General features: G+C 41.7%; 1 protein-coding gene across 1 annotated transcript in view; it reads left to right on the top strand.

The window, feature by feature from the left end:
- The window catches only part of fam120c (family with sequence similarity 120C), a 32,855-nt gene that overhangs the window by 15,565 nt on the left and 1,371 nt on the right, over positions 1-15,919 (top strand). Inside the window, exons 7-15 of the mRNA XM_005918726.3 lie at positions 51-325; positions 3,073-3,235; positions 3,322-3,405; positions 5,742-5,913; positions 7,493-7,742; positions 10,828-10,942; positions 12,269-12,478; positions 14,368-14,605; positions 15,123-15,258. Coding sequence (XP_005918788.1) covers positions 51-325; positions 3,073-3,235; positions 3,322-3,405; positions 5,742-5,913; positions 7,493-7,742; positions 10,828-10,942; positions 12,269-12,478; positions 14,368-14,605; positions 15,123-15,258 — 1,643 coding nt within the window. The remainder of the gene's footprint in view (positions 1-50; positions 326-3,072; positions 3,236-3,321; positions 3,406-5,741; positions 5,914-7,492; positions 7,743-10,827; positions 10,943-12,268; positions 12,479-14,367; positions 14,606-15,122; positions 15,259-15,919) is intronic.

Raw genomic sequence — 15,919 nt, 5'->3', positions numbered from 1 at the left:
GCTTCTTCCTCCACCAACCCAATTTTCCTTCTTTATCCCCCCTTTCCCAGTTCCCTCCCCCCCAGGTCCCGGGGTTAAAGCCACACTATCAAAATGCTCCATATGGACCTGGCTCCGCCCCTCTGTTCCAGACCCCACAGCCACCATCCCAAGACTGCAATGACTCACTGACGGGCAAGATGGGCTTCACTGACTGGTCAGCTCCATATGATTCCACTCAGGGGGGAAGTCGACTACCCAATCATCACACCGGCACTCTGTCTGGCCCCTCTCCGTCTCCTTCCTCATCGTCGGATGGAGATGAACCCAATGACAGCAACGCCAAGTAAGACACTTTTCGAGCATGTCAGGTTCCTTTTGCACAGTTTGAAGTGGTTCTGTGGGTTCCTAACACGGGACTAGAGCTGCCACGATTAGTCGACTAGTCACGATTACGTCGACTATCAAAATCGCCGACGACTGATTTAATAGTCGACACGCCGTTTCAAGCTTTGTAAGTTCCAAAAACACGCAGGAATAAGTAGTAGGATTTAAGAGTGTAATAACGGCCTGAAACAGAAGTTGGCAGCACTGCATGTACAAGGATGCCAGCTGCCGTTAAACCCCGAAGAAGACGACGTAGTGTCCGCTATCGTAGCTGTGTCCAAATTCAGGAACCGCATCCTCCTGTTTACAGCGACACGACAAAGACTGTCCAAATTCGAAGGCTCCGACAAATGCAGCCTTCATTTCCTCAGATTTGAAGGATGGGTCGGGTGCATACTTCGTGGTCCAACCTATCCCAGAATTCATAGCGCAGCCCTACTCAGTTTCCAACAATGGCGGCAGCTAGTTAGTTTTAATATTATTCTTTCTGGGTCACAAATAAACGTTTAACATATTTTCAGGCGGGAATGTAGCTGTGTAAACCTCAAATATCTGCTCAGTTTATCAAGACACCACATATTTTCAAAAGCGCTCCGACGTTTTCGGAGACGTCTGTTACCCACTAGCTCGATAGCTAGCCCGGGGGCAAGGCTCACTAGAGCCGCTGAGAACACCGGACTCACGGCAAATCGTTTTCAAACCCGCCGCCGTCTTTCGCTACTCAGGTTAAACATGTTTTATTCGTTTCTTTGAGTTCTTAATGTTATTGTTTGGCTTTTTTCAGTGTTTGATTTGTTCCTGAGTAAATCGGTTTGGCTGAGATTAAAGTTATAGTTTTTACACAGCTGAATAAACATCAAGGAGACAGCTGATTATCAGAAGTGTGAGATACTCGAGAATATACTCCTGTTGTATTTTAGATAGCAAGGATCAGATGGCTGAGTTTATTAAACTCCACCGAAAGGATCTGCAAATTTCATTAAAATTTTATAAACTATCATCTTGTCTTTATTTTTAGTTAGCACATACCTTAAATGCTTAAAGCTGTAAGCTAATAATAGTTTTATAAGAGCAGATGCATGCTGGTGCAATAAGCTGTAAGTTTTACGTCCAATGGATGCATGATCTGATTAGTCGACTAATCGCAAAAATAATTGGTGACTAGTCGACTATCAAAATAATCGTTTGTGGCAGCCCTACTCGGGAGTATAAAACAACCCTGGTACCATGTGTCTGAAAAGTAAAGTCAAAGAGCTTTGCATTTCTGGATGAAGACATATGCATGTCATACCAACCTGTTAGGGCACTTGTTCATCAAGACAAGACTGAGCAAGCCCAGGCAGCCATGGCTCATAAATCTGACGTGTAGTGGACACTGACACCACATATAAAATAATTACAGTTTCACACGATGTCGGAGTATTTAATGTTTAATTACTAATCTTATTTTTCATAAGTAGGCTTTTATATAGGATTTCAGTGATTCATACTCCTACTAGGAATAGGTAGTAGGGCTGGGTGATTTGCTCCATCATCCGGTTGTTCCCCTGTGACATCACCTATGACTCATACCAGTGCAGCCATGGCAGACTGGCACAGGAGGTGAATGTGCAAACATTATGGTTGTGCTATCCACCCTTTCTCTATGATGTGCAATGTGGGGCCCATATCTCACTTCTAGAGGAGACGTCGACACACAACTACAAATGATCTAATTTTAAAGTAGCCGGTTAACATGAGAGGACACATATTTGAACTGCTAAAACTGTGTATTTTTGTTGTTTTTAGTTAGTTAGTTTATGAATAAACACACAACTGAAGTTTGTTCTTGTGTATGCGTGTCTCACCTGTGCCCTCCACACACTGTGGAGTTTTTTGTTTTGTTTTTTAAACCAAAAATCACACATGCCACGGGAAGGGGTGGGAGAAAAATGAAGTGAAGAACGTGATAGATGAGTGTCTCATCAGGTGCACTGTGAAATTAATTCAACCAGCAGCCAGATTTGGCCTCCTGTTTTCTCTTTTAAAGATGGTTGATTGATCACACATAGCAATGAATGTTAAAGTGCACATCCAGAAATGTCTCTTTCACATGTGGAGATGCAACATGATATTATATTGAGGCTGATTTAGTTTACTATGAGTCTGTTAATAATTTAATGCATCTGTGGGGAGATTTCTTGGTGAAAATGATCGGTGACCAGGGGTGATCCTTGATATGAGCGACCATTAACACACCCGTTGCAGGTAGAATATAAAATGCCATATAATAAATAACAAAAATTAATGAAATTATTTAATAAAACCACACAGTCATAATTAGTTTTAGAATATTAATGGTTGTGCTGTTATATTTTTAAACCTTATTAACACCTTGTTAATACAGGTTCACCCTCCACTGCTTTCTTGGTGGCCAATAATGTTCATGCAAACCTACTGAAAAGTCACAGACAGCATCCGTTTGTTCTGTATTTTAACATCCATGTCATAATGATGACAGGTGTAACATCCAGTGCTGATAAATGCAGAGACAATAGTCAGAAGTGGCTATTAGTCAAATTACTCTAAACATTATTTTAAGCTTTACTATTGGTTTGTCCTCGTCAATCTAATTGTTACATCTCAACTAGCCACAATACACACGTGTTGACCCTGAATGCCAGTTTCTGGATAACTTAAAAATTCTCATAATCCCTCTCTCGTCAGCCATTTGACAGACAAGTCCTCTCGGTGGGAGGATCCCACTGGAAGAGGGGGCTCCGGCTCTGGAGACGGTTCCCAAGGCAACGGGAGCGGGTCAAACATTCCGTCACTGTTATCTATGGCGACGCGGAGTCACATGGACATAACCACACCCCCTCTGCCTCAGGTCAGACACAAACTCCAGAGTTCACAGCACAGTTGTGGGGTGTTTCTGGGGAAAGTCTGTCACCGTGTTTCTGTTTTTAATTTTAGGTCAGCGCCGAGGTTCTTCGTGTAGCCGAACACAGACACAGAAGAGGGCTGATGTACCCCCAGATTTACCACATATTGACCAAGGTGAAACAGTTCTTAGTTACTTACAGTTCGTTAAGGTTTTAATTTCCTTTTCGAAATCTGTTTTTGAGAGGAAACTTGAATCTGAGACCATCAATCCTTTGCTCCAGCACAGACATTGTGTTATGTAATACGAGTTTTAATGTTAACAGCACAACTAGAAAGCAGAAAATCTGCTCATTGAAGAAGAGCATTGGGTTGGTTAAATTTCTGAAGGACTGTCCTTTGTAGTTTTGATTTTAGTCTTCAAATGCCCAAAAACTTTACAGCTGTGTGTACTACTGCCTTCACAACCTGACACAAACTACCATTAATGGACCTGTGAGGGCACCTGTTTCTTAAGGTTTTTCCTGGCTTACAATGAGCCTTTGTTGGTTGATTATGCATTTGTCAGTGGGCCTCAGGGTGGCTGTGGCTACAATGTAGCTGCCATCACCAGTGTGTGAATGTGAGTGTGAATGGGTGGATGACTGGATGTGTAAAGCGCTTTGGGGTCCTTAAGAACTAGTAAAGCGCTATACAAATACAGGCCATTTACCATAAACATGAATAAGCCATGTACAGTAAAGACAACGCCATACCTTTGCTGTGTTATGTTGCAGAAATCTATTTATAAACATTATATTTCTGGCACTTTATTACAATTCTTTAAAAAGTCTCTGCGGGTTGTCAAAAAGTGCTTCTATGCAGGAAAACCCCCTTTGTGTACTGGTGTTTTTGCTCAGATTTGTGCTGGGATTTCTGACTTCTTTCTCTGGTTGGAGCCTTTTGGTGTTATTTTGTGAAGAGAGTAGTGCACACCCCTGTATGAAACACTGTGCCACATAAATACCTTCATTTCCTGGAACAAAAACACTTTCAGGTTTCTGAAAGTTTGAAGTTTAGAGACTGTAATCAAACCCACAGAGACTCATGAGCCACACACTCAACTAACGAAATGTGTTCCTTTTTAATCAGCAGAAAAGGTTTTTTGTACTAATATAAGTTTGAAAAATGTTATGAGGAAAAAAAGTTCTTTTAACCTCATAGGTATGTCTTAGGTGCGCAGTGTGTCTTTTGAACACTGAAGTGATGGTTGCTGAAAAATGGCCATCGTATGCTTAAATACACCTACCTATCTATCCATCAAAGTTCAGCCATGTGTACCAACCCTGGATACATGCAGGAAAGTAGGCTCAGCAGAGATGCCGAGACCGCCGTCTTTCCAACCACCTCCATCAGCTTCTCTGAGAGAACACTGAGTTTTCCCCAAGCCAGCCAAGAGACATTATCTCTCCACCAAGTCTTAGGTCTGCTCCAGGGTCACCTCACCTAGAGGGCGGCCAGAAGGCATTCCCGTCAGATAAAAGGAGCTTCAGCCCACAGACAGCACAGACAACCCTTTGGAGGAGCCTCATTTATGCCCCTTGTATCCATGAGCTCATTCTTTCAGTTAGTACCTAAACTTTGTGTCCACAGGTGAGGGCAGAAACGTATGTTGAGCAGTGAAACGACAGCCATGGCTTTATACTCTGTCTTTTTACCACAACAGTCCGTTACAACATCCGCAACACTGCAGATGCTGCACCAATCCGTCTGTCTATCCCCCGATCCGCGGTATCCCCGTGTTACTGCAATGCCACAACTTGATGAAGAAATTAATTTCCAACTTCCAGCTGGCACGCTACACTTTTGTGGCTGAGAAGTATGGCCTCGATGTTGTAGGTGCTAATCCTCATCCCAGCCATTTATATTCTACGATCCCATGTCATTTTCCTTAAAAAAAAAAAAAAAAACCCAAAAAGCAAAAAGGGTTTTCTGAAATTTTAAATGAATTGTTTTGTAGTAAAATGTGGTGTACCGCAAAAATGAAACCTAAGCGTGTAGTTTTAATCTATCATACAGTTTTTTTCAGGTTATTAAACTGTTGCTGATCATTTTCAACCTTTTGACTTTGTGTGTGTGTGTGTGTGTGTGTGTGTGTGTGTGTGTGTGTGTGTGTGAGATTTCTGGCAGTGAGATTCCTTTAGTCATGACTTTGATAACTTGCGCGGTAGAAAAATGCATTACGGAAGTGTTCAGATACTCCTGCAGGTTAAACTGGACTAACGAAATACATTCAAGGCTGACTGAAAGACTCAACATAAACAAATTTGAAAACACCTTCTTAGGCTGGCACCACTCTGCAGAAGACTGTTAAATAGTTATTGTTTTCATTCAAAAGCAGTATCTATGCATTTGTCCATGTCTAAATGATATTGTCTTGTTAAGAGAGAGCGTATGAGACTCTTTAGAGCTCTCGATCCTGCTCTCTTATTCATTTTGTCCTCAACTATTCCTTATGCCCCTGCATCCCTCAGGGAGAGATGAAGATGCCAGTGTGTATAGAGGATGAGTGTAACTCTGAGCTGCCTCCTGCCTCGCTGCTGTTCCGTGCTGCCAGACAGTATGCCTACGGCGTCCTCTTCAGCCTGGCTGAAACACACCGCCGCCTGGAGAGGCTCGCTCTCCGCAAGAGGGCTCCCCTGGAAGGTAGGTCTTGGTCTGGGATGAACTAGATACCTGAGTGCAATATGGAATAACAGGCATTGTGATTGGATAAACACTTTACACTGCAATTTTCTTTAAAATATTTTCATTTGAGAGACCAGTTAACCTCAGTTAACTACAGTTGAATGAATGAATGATGGCATGAATGTCATCATAGTTGGGGCTTTTAATGATTTCTTCGAACTGTTCTTTATCAAAGCTGGAACGATTGTACGGCATGCATCTTTAATGACTTTAAAAAGCAGGTCTAAGGAGGAGAAGTGCATATTGATTTATACAAGCTGGGACGGCTTCTTGGAGCCATTTCTAAATAATTACAGATTCCAAGATCATTAGTTCAAACAATTCTATGCAAGTAGAAGTTACTTGAATGTATTTCCACTTTTCTAATGTTTGGAGGAAGTCTCGAACAGTCACCCTCAGATGAGAGGAAGTTGGTTAGGATGCTCAGGAAGAACCCATGAACCACCAAGGCTCAAGCATGCTGTGAACTGGATACTGCTAGAACAAAGTCATGCTGCTCTACTAGAGTTCAAGAATAAAAAGTGTGATGAAGCCACATTGGTTCACTTTAAATAGGCCTCTCATCTAAAGCTTGCCTCAGCTGAGACAGATTACAGACTTTACAGACTACAGATACTCAATTTTTATTACACCTTCAGTCAGTATCATGTAGCCTCCCAAACCTTACTCTTACTCGGTACATTTTTCATGTTGGCCTCTTACTAGGCCACCTGTCGTTTAAAATTTTGCTAGCTATAGTTGTGCTTGTTTCCCTTTCTCTCCTTTCTCTGTTCTCTTGACTAAAAGGTATATTTGCTGTATATTTGCTAAATTGTCAGAAAGCTGGCTAGATGCTTATTTGCAGTTTTTCATCTGCTCCTGGGCTTTTTCATCCAGAAGTCGTTTTGATTTCAAATTGAGAAACTACTTAATATTACATTGTAGGGCAGGGATGTCGAACTCCATCTAAAACCTGCAGAACACCGGCCCTCGAGGCCTGGAGTTCGACACCTGTGTTGTAGGGAGATGTACTGTTAAAGTCGAGGAATATACAGGCTTAAAACCTCCTGTTCCTCATACATTGCTGTTACCTGGGTCAGTATGCCAATCAGGCTTGTACGTATGCTGCCATTACCTGATTTGAGTCGGTATGGCTCAGGCAGCCATAGATGTTCGAGATACATTAACTGACTTAAAGTTGTAGTTTATTGTCATTATAGGTCAGACGAGCCTTCAGGCTTGTAAACATTAAATAATGATGACTGCAGTGACATGTTGGGCATCCTCGAATTTTTGTTTTACAAAAGATTCACTCGACTGTCATGTGTGGCAAACAAAGGCAGAAGTTGTGTACCCAGCTGGTCGTTACAGCTCAAGGTCTCTTCACTAAATATTCCAATTTCACAGCACTGGCAGAATCTCTATGTGTGAAACAGCTCAAACCTCTACATGCTCTCATCTTTAGCAGCTTCGGAAATCTCCAAAACTGAGGCATCTGCATCATAAGCAACGCCGCCGTATGTATCTTATTATTCCAGCACTTGTTTCTGTGTTGCAGTTCCTCCAGTGATTATCAAAGAGTGGAGCAGCGGTAAGGCCAAGTCGGCCCTAACACCAGAGCTGGTTCCCGCCTTGTGTTTCCGTGAGTGGACCTGCCCCAACCTCCGGCGGCTCTGGTTAGGTCGTGCCAGCGAGGACCGCTCCAGGAGAACCAGGGCCTTCCTGGCCTGCCTACGCTCAGACTGCCCAGCCCTCCTCAACCCAGCACAGGTCCCACAGCATCTGCTGCTCATGTGCTGCGTGCTCAGGTATCATCAGTTATAGGGATTTTAAAACGCTTTGCTGGGTGCAAATCTAAATTTGGCAAATAGGGTTTTTTTGGAGGGTGGAATATCCAAATATGTTTTCTGTTGCAAATACTGCCGTGTATAAAGGTGACAGAGCAAAATATGTGCATTATTGGGTATAACCAAACAGCCAATCCTTTTAGAAGCAAGTTTTGGCACTCAGCAGGCATCTTGACAATTCCTGTAGGTAGTTACTTTAAAACATGTCAAGGAATCTGGTCAAATAGTTAAAAAAAAGAAAATAAAAACAGACCTTGTGTCTTTATTTTTTCTTTTTTCCTCTCCCTGCTTGAGAATTGATCCAATGTTACTTCTGCCTTTGTTACAATGAAACAGTTTTTTTAGGCTGATGTCATAGGTAATTCAAAGTATTTACATTTTTCTCCTGAATTTTCCCAGAGGCACTATTGTTTAGTGATAATGGTGATACATAAAACACATTTCGCAAGACTTAACTCTTGCGAACCAAATTTTTCAGTGGTGCGACTAAAAAAAATAAAATTGTGGACTAAACCAATCGGAGATGGTCAGGGGCGGGACCTCTCTGATTGGCTGTGGTCCAGTTGAAAGTCCAGGTGTGGACTGTGTTTTGCCAGAAACGCCAGATTCTCAGATTAAAGCTCACAAAACTATTTAAAAATCACCAAACAGCAAATGAGAGCAGGTACACGGATTCCACACGAAGACGTAAACACAGACCCGACGCATCAGAATCAGCTTTGTCTTTCTCGGCTTTCTCACCCGACGGTCCGTACATGGACACGCTGTCGGAGCTCAGCGAATCTGATGCGTCGGGTCCGCTCTGTGTTTACATTTGATCAATGTCGTCATGAATTCCCTCTGTCTTTTGCTGTTTTGCTTCCACCACGATAAAAATCACACTTCATGCACAGCTAGCTCTCTCTATCTCTCTCTGTACTTCAAGAACAGTTTCCCTTCTCAAATCTGTTTTCTGCATTATTCATTCGCTTATTACCCACCAGTCTACCGTTGTTTACAGCGCTGTCGGCTGCTGTCTTTTTCTTTTCTTTTTTTTTTCACTTAAATGACCTCGGACAAGAAAGCCAAATTTCTGCTGTTCAATACTGAAGAAATTTAAACTTTTTAAAATTATGCAAAACTGCAGAATATTGCAGAATATTTTTAAGGTTATCTGCTATAAAAAGCCAGGCCAGAAAAATCTCCTTCATGTTTTTCTGTTTCATTCTCACCGGTGCGCCCATGGCAAAAAGTTAGTCTAGAGCCCTGTCTTAAGAAAACCTTCTCTTGAAGCTTAAAAACCCCTGCTGGTTTCCTTAAGATTTACTCTTTTTGGCCATTGTTCAGTAATAACAGTAATATCCTAGACTTGAGCAGGAGCAGGTGTATGCCATTTATATTTGTTTGTAGTATTTATGTTTATCCAGTTCATCAAATGCTAAATTTACTCAGTTTAAACTGACACCTTACTGTTTGTAGTAGTTTTGTCACACGTGATGTCCGTTATGATAACGATGGCTCTGCTCCTGTCAAACAGTGAGTCAGCATAGAGGTTACCACAGAACAGGAAGCTCACAACGATAAATGTCACTCAGTTCGATGTCATAATTATACCTGTTAAAGCCAGAATGTCTTCTGCAAACAAGGCCGTGAACTGTGGCGCTCCAGCACGTGTCTTGTTCTTGTCATGTTCTCTTATTGCCGATCTCCTGTCTCCTCTCAGTCCTCATTCGTGGCTGTATTTACGGAGCAATTCTGCCCAAAAACTCAGGTCAGAGCAACCTTTGCTCAGGGTCACGCGTTACAAGAATAAAATAAATACACACTGCTTGAATCTGGTTTCACTTGTTGATAAACCAGCTGGAGACGTGGATTACAGCCTTAGAAGTATCCTCCTGTCTGCTTGTTATTAAAGTAGATTATAACAAATAGTTAAAAATTAAAAAGACCGACATTTCCACTAACTACAGCAGGAAAGACACGTGTAATACCATTAACAAAAACTTTGTCTGCTCTCCCATTAAACCCCATCAGCGCTGTGGTGAGCCAGCACTCCCAACACCAGGACTCTAATTGCAGTTCAACAGTCGCGTTATTATTTATAGCAGTGCTTTTCTTACTGTGACATGTCAGGATGTCTTCTGTGAAAAAGGCTCATCAGTAGGTTGACAGAAAATGACATGTCTGTTCATACAATGGAGCCAGTAACTCAGCATAAATCCTACACAAGATTGCCCTGCTTTCTTTTTCTGGAGACAAACTAAACAACGTGCTGATTATTTTTGATTTGTGTGGGTATTTAAATGCTTTACAGTTAAATGTAACTACGTTTTAATTCATCAGAGAGGTAATAGTTGCTGCTTTGTTTTTCACGAGTGAAACATGAAGGGAAGCTTCAGCCTTGTTGATGCAGACAAAGTGACAGCAGGAAGGAACATTTACAACAGGCACACTTGAGAAATTAACAAATAACGAGATGAAAATTCACTTTTGCATTTCAGACATGAGCTGGAACAGCTTACTGGCACTGAATGTATGCCTTGCCTAGGATTGATTTATGTAATGGTGCAGGATGTCTCTGGGCTTGTTCTGGCTTTTGCCTGGGAGCTCCGGTTTCTCAGAAACATGCAGGTTAATGCTGCGTGTGTTAGCCCAAGACTCCCAGTTTCACTTCCTCATTGCGTACATGTTGAAAAAGCACATCAGCGTTCGACTGTTCGATATCACCTAAAATGAATATAATTGCTTTTGTTTGTCACAATTTGTGTTGCAAGAAATCATTTTTGTTCATACAATAAGTAATAAAAGCTGATTTAAAGATTTTCCACTCCAGTCATGTAAGAAGAGTGTAAGAGTGATGCTGAAGTTAATCTTTTTTATTGTTCTTTTTTTCATCGAAATCTGCACTCGAGTCATCCTTTTGATTTAAATATAAGTGTGTGTCTCTGAGAACTGTTATGTCATATTCCCTGAAGAATGAAAGAAAACTACAGTTTCTGCTTCTGTTGTTGCTTATTAAAACTGAAAACTTCCAGGGCACTGTTTGAATTAATTATTGTTCTTTCAGGTATATGATGCAGTGGCCTGGAGGAAGGATCCTCCAGAGACATGAGCTCGATGCCTTCCTGGCCCAAGCTGTTTCCAGCCAGCTCTATGAGCCTGACCAGCTACAGGAGCTGAAGGTGAGAGTCCCCTCCTTTCAGGGAATAATCATTAATAAGAGTTGTTCCTGCACTTATTTTTCTTGCTTTGTGGTGTAAATTATATGTCTTGCTGCTGTTTGAGAAAACTGAAGTGCTGAAAAATAAAACATCCTTTCCCTCGGAGGCAGTTTGGTTAATAAGGGAAGAATGTAATGGCATGTTAAAGTGTAATTTATTGTCTTCTCATATGTTTCCATTTGAATGGTGAGTGGAGATGGGTTTTCACACACCTCAGATGCCGACTCCATGTCGCTGGAATTGGATGGGGAATGCGTTTGCAGAATGTTTACCGGTTGACAAGTGGACTGAAATAAGGGAGGGAGTGACAGCAGAGTTCACTAGAAATAGGAGAACTGCAAAAAAAAGAAAAAAACCCCACCAAAAATGAAAAATACAGCATGAAAAGAACAGGCTGCGGCTCTAATGGACACTCGTTTTCACTTCCGCTCTTTTTGTTATAACTTCGCCTTTCTTCACGGCTGGCTCGGACCAACGAATCAAGAGTATCCCACAGACTGGTTGTATCACATACTTTATACTCCACTTCCATTGGCGAAGGAGCTCATTGCAGGTGGACGCGAAGTACCCAAACTGCCAGCTGACTGCAAACACTCCCGCTTTTGCGTAGGTTTTCATGCCACGGTCATGGTTGATGCATCCTCGACATGCTCCGTGTTTCTCCTTAAGGATGTGTGTCACAACTCCAGAAGTTAATTCCAGAAAACTACAAAAAAAATCAGAACGAACTCAGTGAAGTCATTGCCACGTTTTTCAAATTTTCTTTTGAAATCCTGGCTGTACTATGTGAAGCAGGTTATAAAAAAACAGGAGATCCACAAGAAGCCAAAATGCACAATCATGCACCATTAAATGTGAAAACAACAAAATAAACCCAAACAGAAAAGGTGGCGGTAAAAAAACCTCGAAAAAAGTTAAGATTCAACTGTGGAAGGAAAATTTAGTTCAGTTTTAACAGAAGCTTTGTTTGAATGATGTATCATCGACCGAGCCAAGGAGGAAGTAGCGTGAAAATGAATAGTGGCGATGTGCTTCTTGGCCCTGAGTAGGTATTGATTATCATCATACATGCATCAGCTGTGATGTGGGTGGCAGTGAACCTCCAGAGAGCGCAGTGTGTAGGCGCCTTTATGAAACTCCGTAGAGTCAGTAAAATCCCCGATAAGCTAAAGTCTCTGAGAAGAGTCTCCTCCGTGCGTGTCGCAGAGACCTCGCAGCTCTTCAGCGCCTCGTTTCTGTTCCCACCTCTTAAATGCTGTCATTTTTCATCTGTGTGTTGGCTGTCAGGTGGAGAAGGTGGATGCTCGCGGCGTGCAGCTGGCTGCTCTCTTTATGGCCGGTGTCGATACGGCGCTGTTTATCAACGATGTCTGCGGTCAGCCGTTGCCGTGGGAACACTGCTGCCCCTGGGGCTTCTTCGACGGCAAACTGTTCCAGAGCAAACTGGCCCGAGCCGCCCGCGACCGAGCCGCCCTGCTGGACATGTGTGAGGGGCAGGTACGAAGCAGAGCATCGCAGGGCTGAGTGTGACCATCGTTTGTCTTTCATGTCCCAAAATCCCTGTTGGGGGGTGAATTATAGTCCAGTCATCATACAGCTCTGTGTGTAAATGCCTTTAAAAATGGACTTTTTCCACCTTCCCCCACAATTTAAGAAATTTGTAAAGGTTATTTTAAAGAGCAGGATGGGGAAGTTCATATTTTCTTTTGTTTTAAGACTTGAAGTGTAATATTGATTCAAAATGATTTACGGTTACTCTGCCCATTTAAGTTGGACACACCAATACAGCTTATAAAAACACAAGCTAACAGCTGTTTGAAATAAATACACGGCACAAACCAATAACTATAGAAGATGGGAGTGCGCAGAGGTGAATAAAATGGGATGTTGGACAAGAAAAACTAGGAGTCAAAAAAAGATTAAGTCAGCTGCCTTCTAAATATATTTTTTAAATTTGTTACATATTGTAATTGTCCTATTTTTTTTTTTCCCCAACAATAACACAAAAACGTAACAATTGTAAATGATTGGAGCACGCTGCATGTACTGGGATGGTTGATCAACTCCACCCTCAGGCCATCTGCTCTACACTGCCTTTGACCTAAAAGCACCAAAAAAACATTCAAAAAAATATAAACCACAAATTTTCTTGGCGACTTTCATTGGGATAGAAACAAATAAGACATTGAGACAAGTCAAAATTGAGACCATTTTAATGACTGTGGTCGTGCAAATATTAGCTTTATTTAAGAGCCTTGGTGTACTTCATATAGGAGCTCATCTGGCAGCCCATGGGCCTGATGCTTACCGCAGCGCTCTGAGCTCAGGTCCATTCCAGTGTTCCTGTGCCGTTCCAGTCAAACGAAGCCTTTAAAACTCCCAAAATAAACACACAGTATCAGCTTACCCAGCCGTGATACAAAACGTGCCTTATTAACGCATTAGTTCCTGTAGGGTACTGTTAATTTACATTAATAGAATATCACTGATCAGTTTAACTTTATATTTCTGTTGCTAGCTTGCTAGGGCAGCGATGTTTCAGCATGCTAAAACAGCTAAATTAATAAAAAAAATTATCAGTGGCCGTGGTGGAGGCTGGCTGCTCAGTTCACTTTATCAGGAGAAGTGCAAATGAGTCGCCATGTCTCTGAATGTGTGTGTTAACAAAGTTTCCAGCTGTTATCCCATGGCCAAATTTTAAAGTAGACATTAAAAGAACAGAATGAAAAATGAGTACAGGAGGAAGCACACAGACCTGTGATAAAGAGCTTCAGAAAAAAGCTTTATTCATCCTCACAGCTGAAATGACAGCAGATTGAAAATGAATAAAAATTGTGTTTGAAATCATTGTGACGGTATCACATGGGCTAAAATGGGCTTGTGCTGTGTTTCATATGTTATTAAACCTTTTTAATAAAGTGACTTACCGTATGGCAAGAATATATTTATATTTAACTTTTTGCAAAAATAGAACTTCAATAAGACAGAATGCAGACATGCAGCCTCGGAAACAGGACAAGTTAAAATAAGCAGGATAGATTTGGGGGGGTTAATGAGTGTGGTGCATGCTACATCCAGAACTGTGAGAGTACAGCTAACTACGTCCTGACCCACATAGGTGCATACATAAGAGATTGGAGGAAGATAAGTTAATAGATATCTATATGTATGGAGTTACACTATTGGCGTGGGAGGAAAAACGCAGCACTGAGTCGCCATCAGAGAGAAACACTTATTTTTATTATTATTTTTTATTATTATTATTTTTCCATACATCAATATGTCCACTCCAGTTTTATGGATAATAAAAGTGACAGTTAAAGAGAAAGTGGGATCTACTCTGTATCTGTCGCGTATTAACAGCCGTAATTCTTTCTTCTCTGCAGGAAGAGCTGGTGTCCAAGGTCGAGAAGATGCGCCAGGCGATCCTCGAGGGCATTAACCTGTCTCGCCCTCCTCCTCCACCACCACCTCTTCCACCTCCTGCCTTCCTTCCCCCTGCCATGATGCCCCCTTTCTACCCCATGCCTCCTCTCTACCCACCCCGTCCCATGGGCGGCATGCCCCCGCATCACCCACATCATCCACACCACCCAGCCCAGCACAGACCCCGAGGCTTCCCAGGTATGCCACAGTTCATCCACTGTTTGAAACAAGTAGTTTTAGCTCTTTTCCCACTTCTTTTAAGCAACTTTTTTTCTGATTGTACACGTTGCAAACAAAACATTTGAGCTCTGAGCTGACCATATTATAAATATCCACTCTGTGAGTTACAAAGCAGGAAAATACTTTTTGAGCATTTGGAGCAGTCGGAAAACTGAGATTTGTATGACTCAAGTAGTCGTTGAATATCCACTGACCTCAGTATGAAGCAGAATAGATTTCCTTTTACAGATTGAACAGAAAGTTGTCTTGTATGTAATGCAGTTACATTTAATTGATACAAGAAAATGTTTCTGACTCCAGACTAATGTTGTACAGTTTCTTGTTGGTATAAAACTGTGTGTTTGGTTATCTACTAGGTGACAAAACATGGTAGAATATAGATAAATACGCCGTTTATGTCCTATTAAGATAATATGGAATATAAACAGGAACACAGGGAGTTGGTGTGTAGTGACTTTGCAATCTTTTCTTTCAGGCATTCAGTCCATCCCCCCTCAGGGAGGGAAACTGGAGATCGCTGGCATGGTGGTTGGTCAGTGGGCTGGCAACAAACCAGTCCGTGGGAGAGGGGGCTTGAACATGCAGGTGGTGTCAGTGGGAGCCGGGAAAGGGTGAGTTCTATAATTTTTTTTCAAGTAAAATAAACACATTGCAGGGTTTGAATAAGCGGCTTGAGTTTAAAAAGTCATGACGTCGTTTGAGCCATAGTCTCTGGGCTTCTATCCGTTTATTAACAGCTCTGGTATATAATTAATATATCAAAGTAGTAAAAATCTGCATTGACAGGGAAACAAATTCTTCTCAAAATTCATCTTTCTTATAGTGACGAGTCTTCTTCAGCCTCTGAAAACCATCGATCTCCTCTTTCTTGGATCAAGTTTGTAAAGTCAGCTCTTACTGTTTGGACTTCAAGGACAGACAGTTGTAAAAAAAGAGATCACTACTTAATGAAACAAATCCTGTGTCAATCATAGCCTGTACAAAAGATGACCGCCGTGAAGTCACCATTCCAAATGTGCAATATGAGTTGGTTATTATTTCAACTACATGATAAGTAGAACAGCATTTAGTTTAATCCTGAATATTGAGTTGTGTTTTGACCGTTTCCTGTGTTTTCCTGCTTTTAAACTAGTGTGTAGTATTTTTTCCCTCCCTCCTGTTTACATTATGTAAAATCATTCTAAAAAGACTGAATGTGAAGCTACAGAACTGGATATATTTGAGGCTGATCAGCTGCTCTGGTCACCAGCCAGTTAGTTCATCTCTAGTCAA

This window comes from Haplochromis burtoni, unplaced genomic scaffold, assembly GCF_018398535.1.
Source record: "Haplochromis burtoni strain Fernald_Lab_line unplaced genomic scaffold, NCSU_Asbu1 Contig_31, whole genome shotgun sequence".
NCBI classification, from domain to species: Eukaryota; Metazoa; Chordata; class Actinopteri; order Cichliformes; family Cichlidae; genus Haplochromis; species Haplochromis burtoni.
This window is presented reverse-complemented; position numbering and strand designations above follow the sequence as displayed.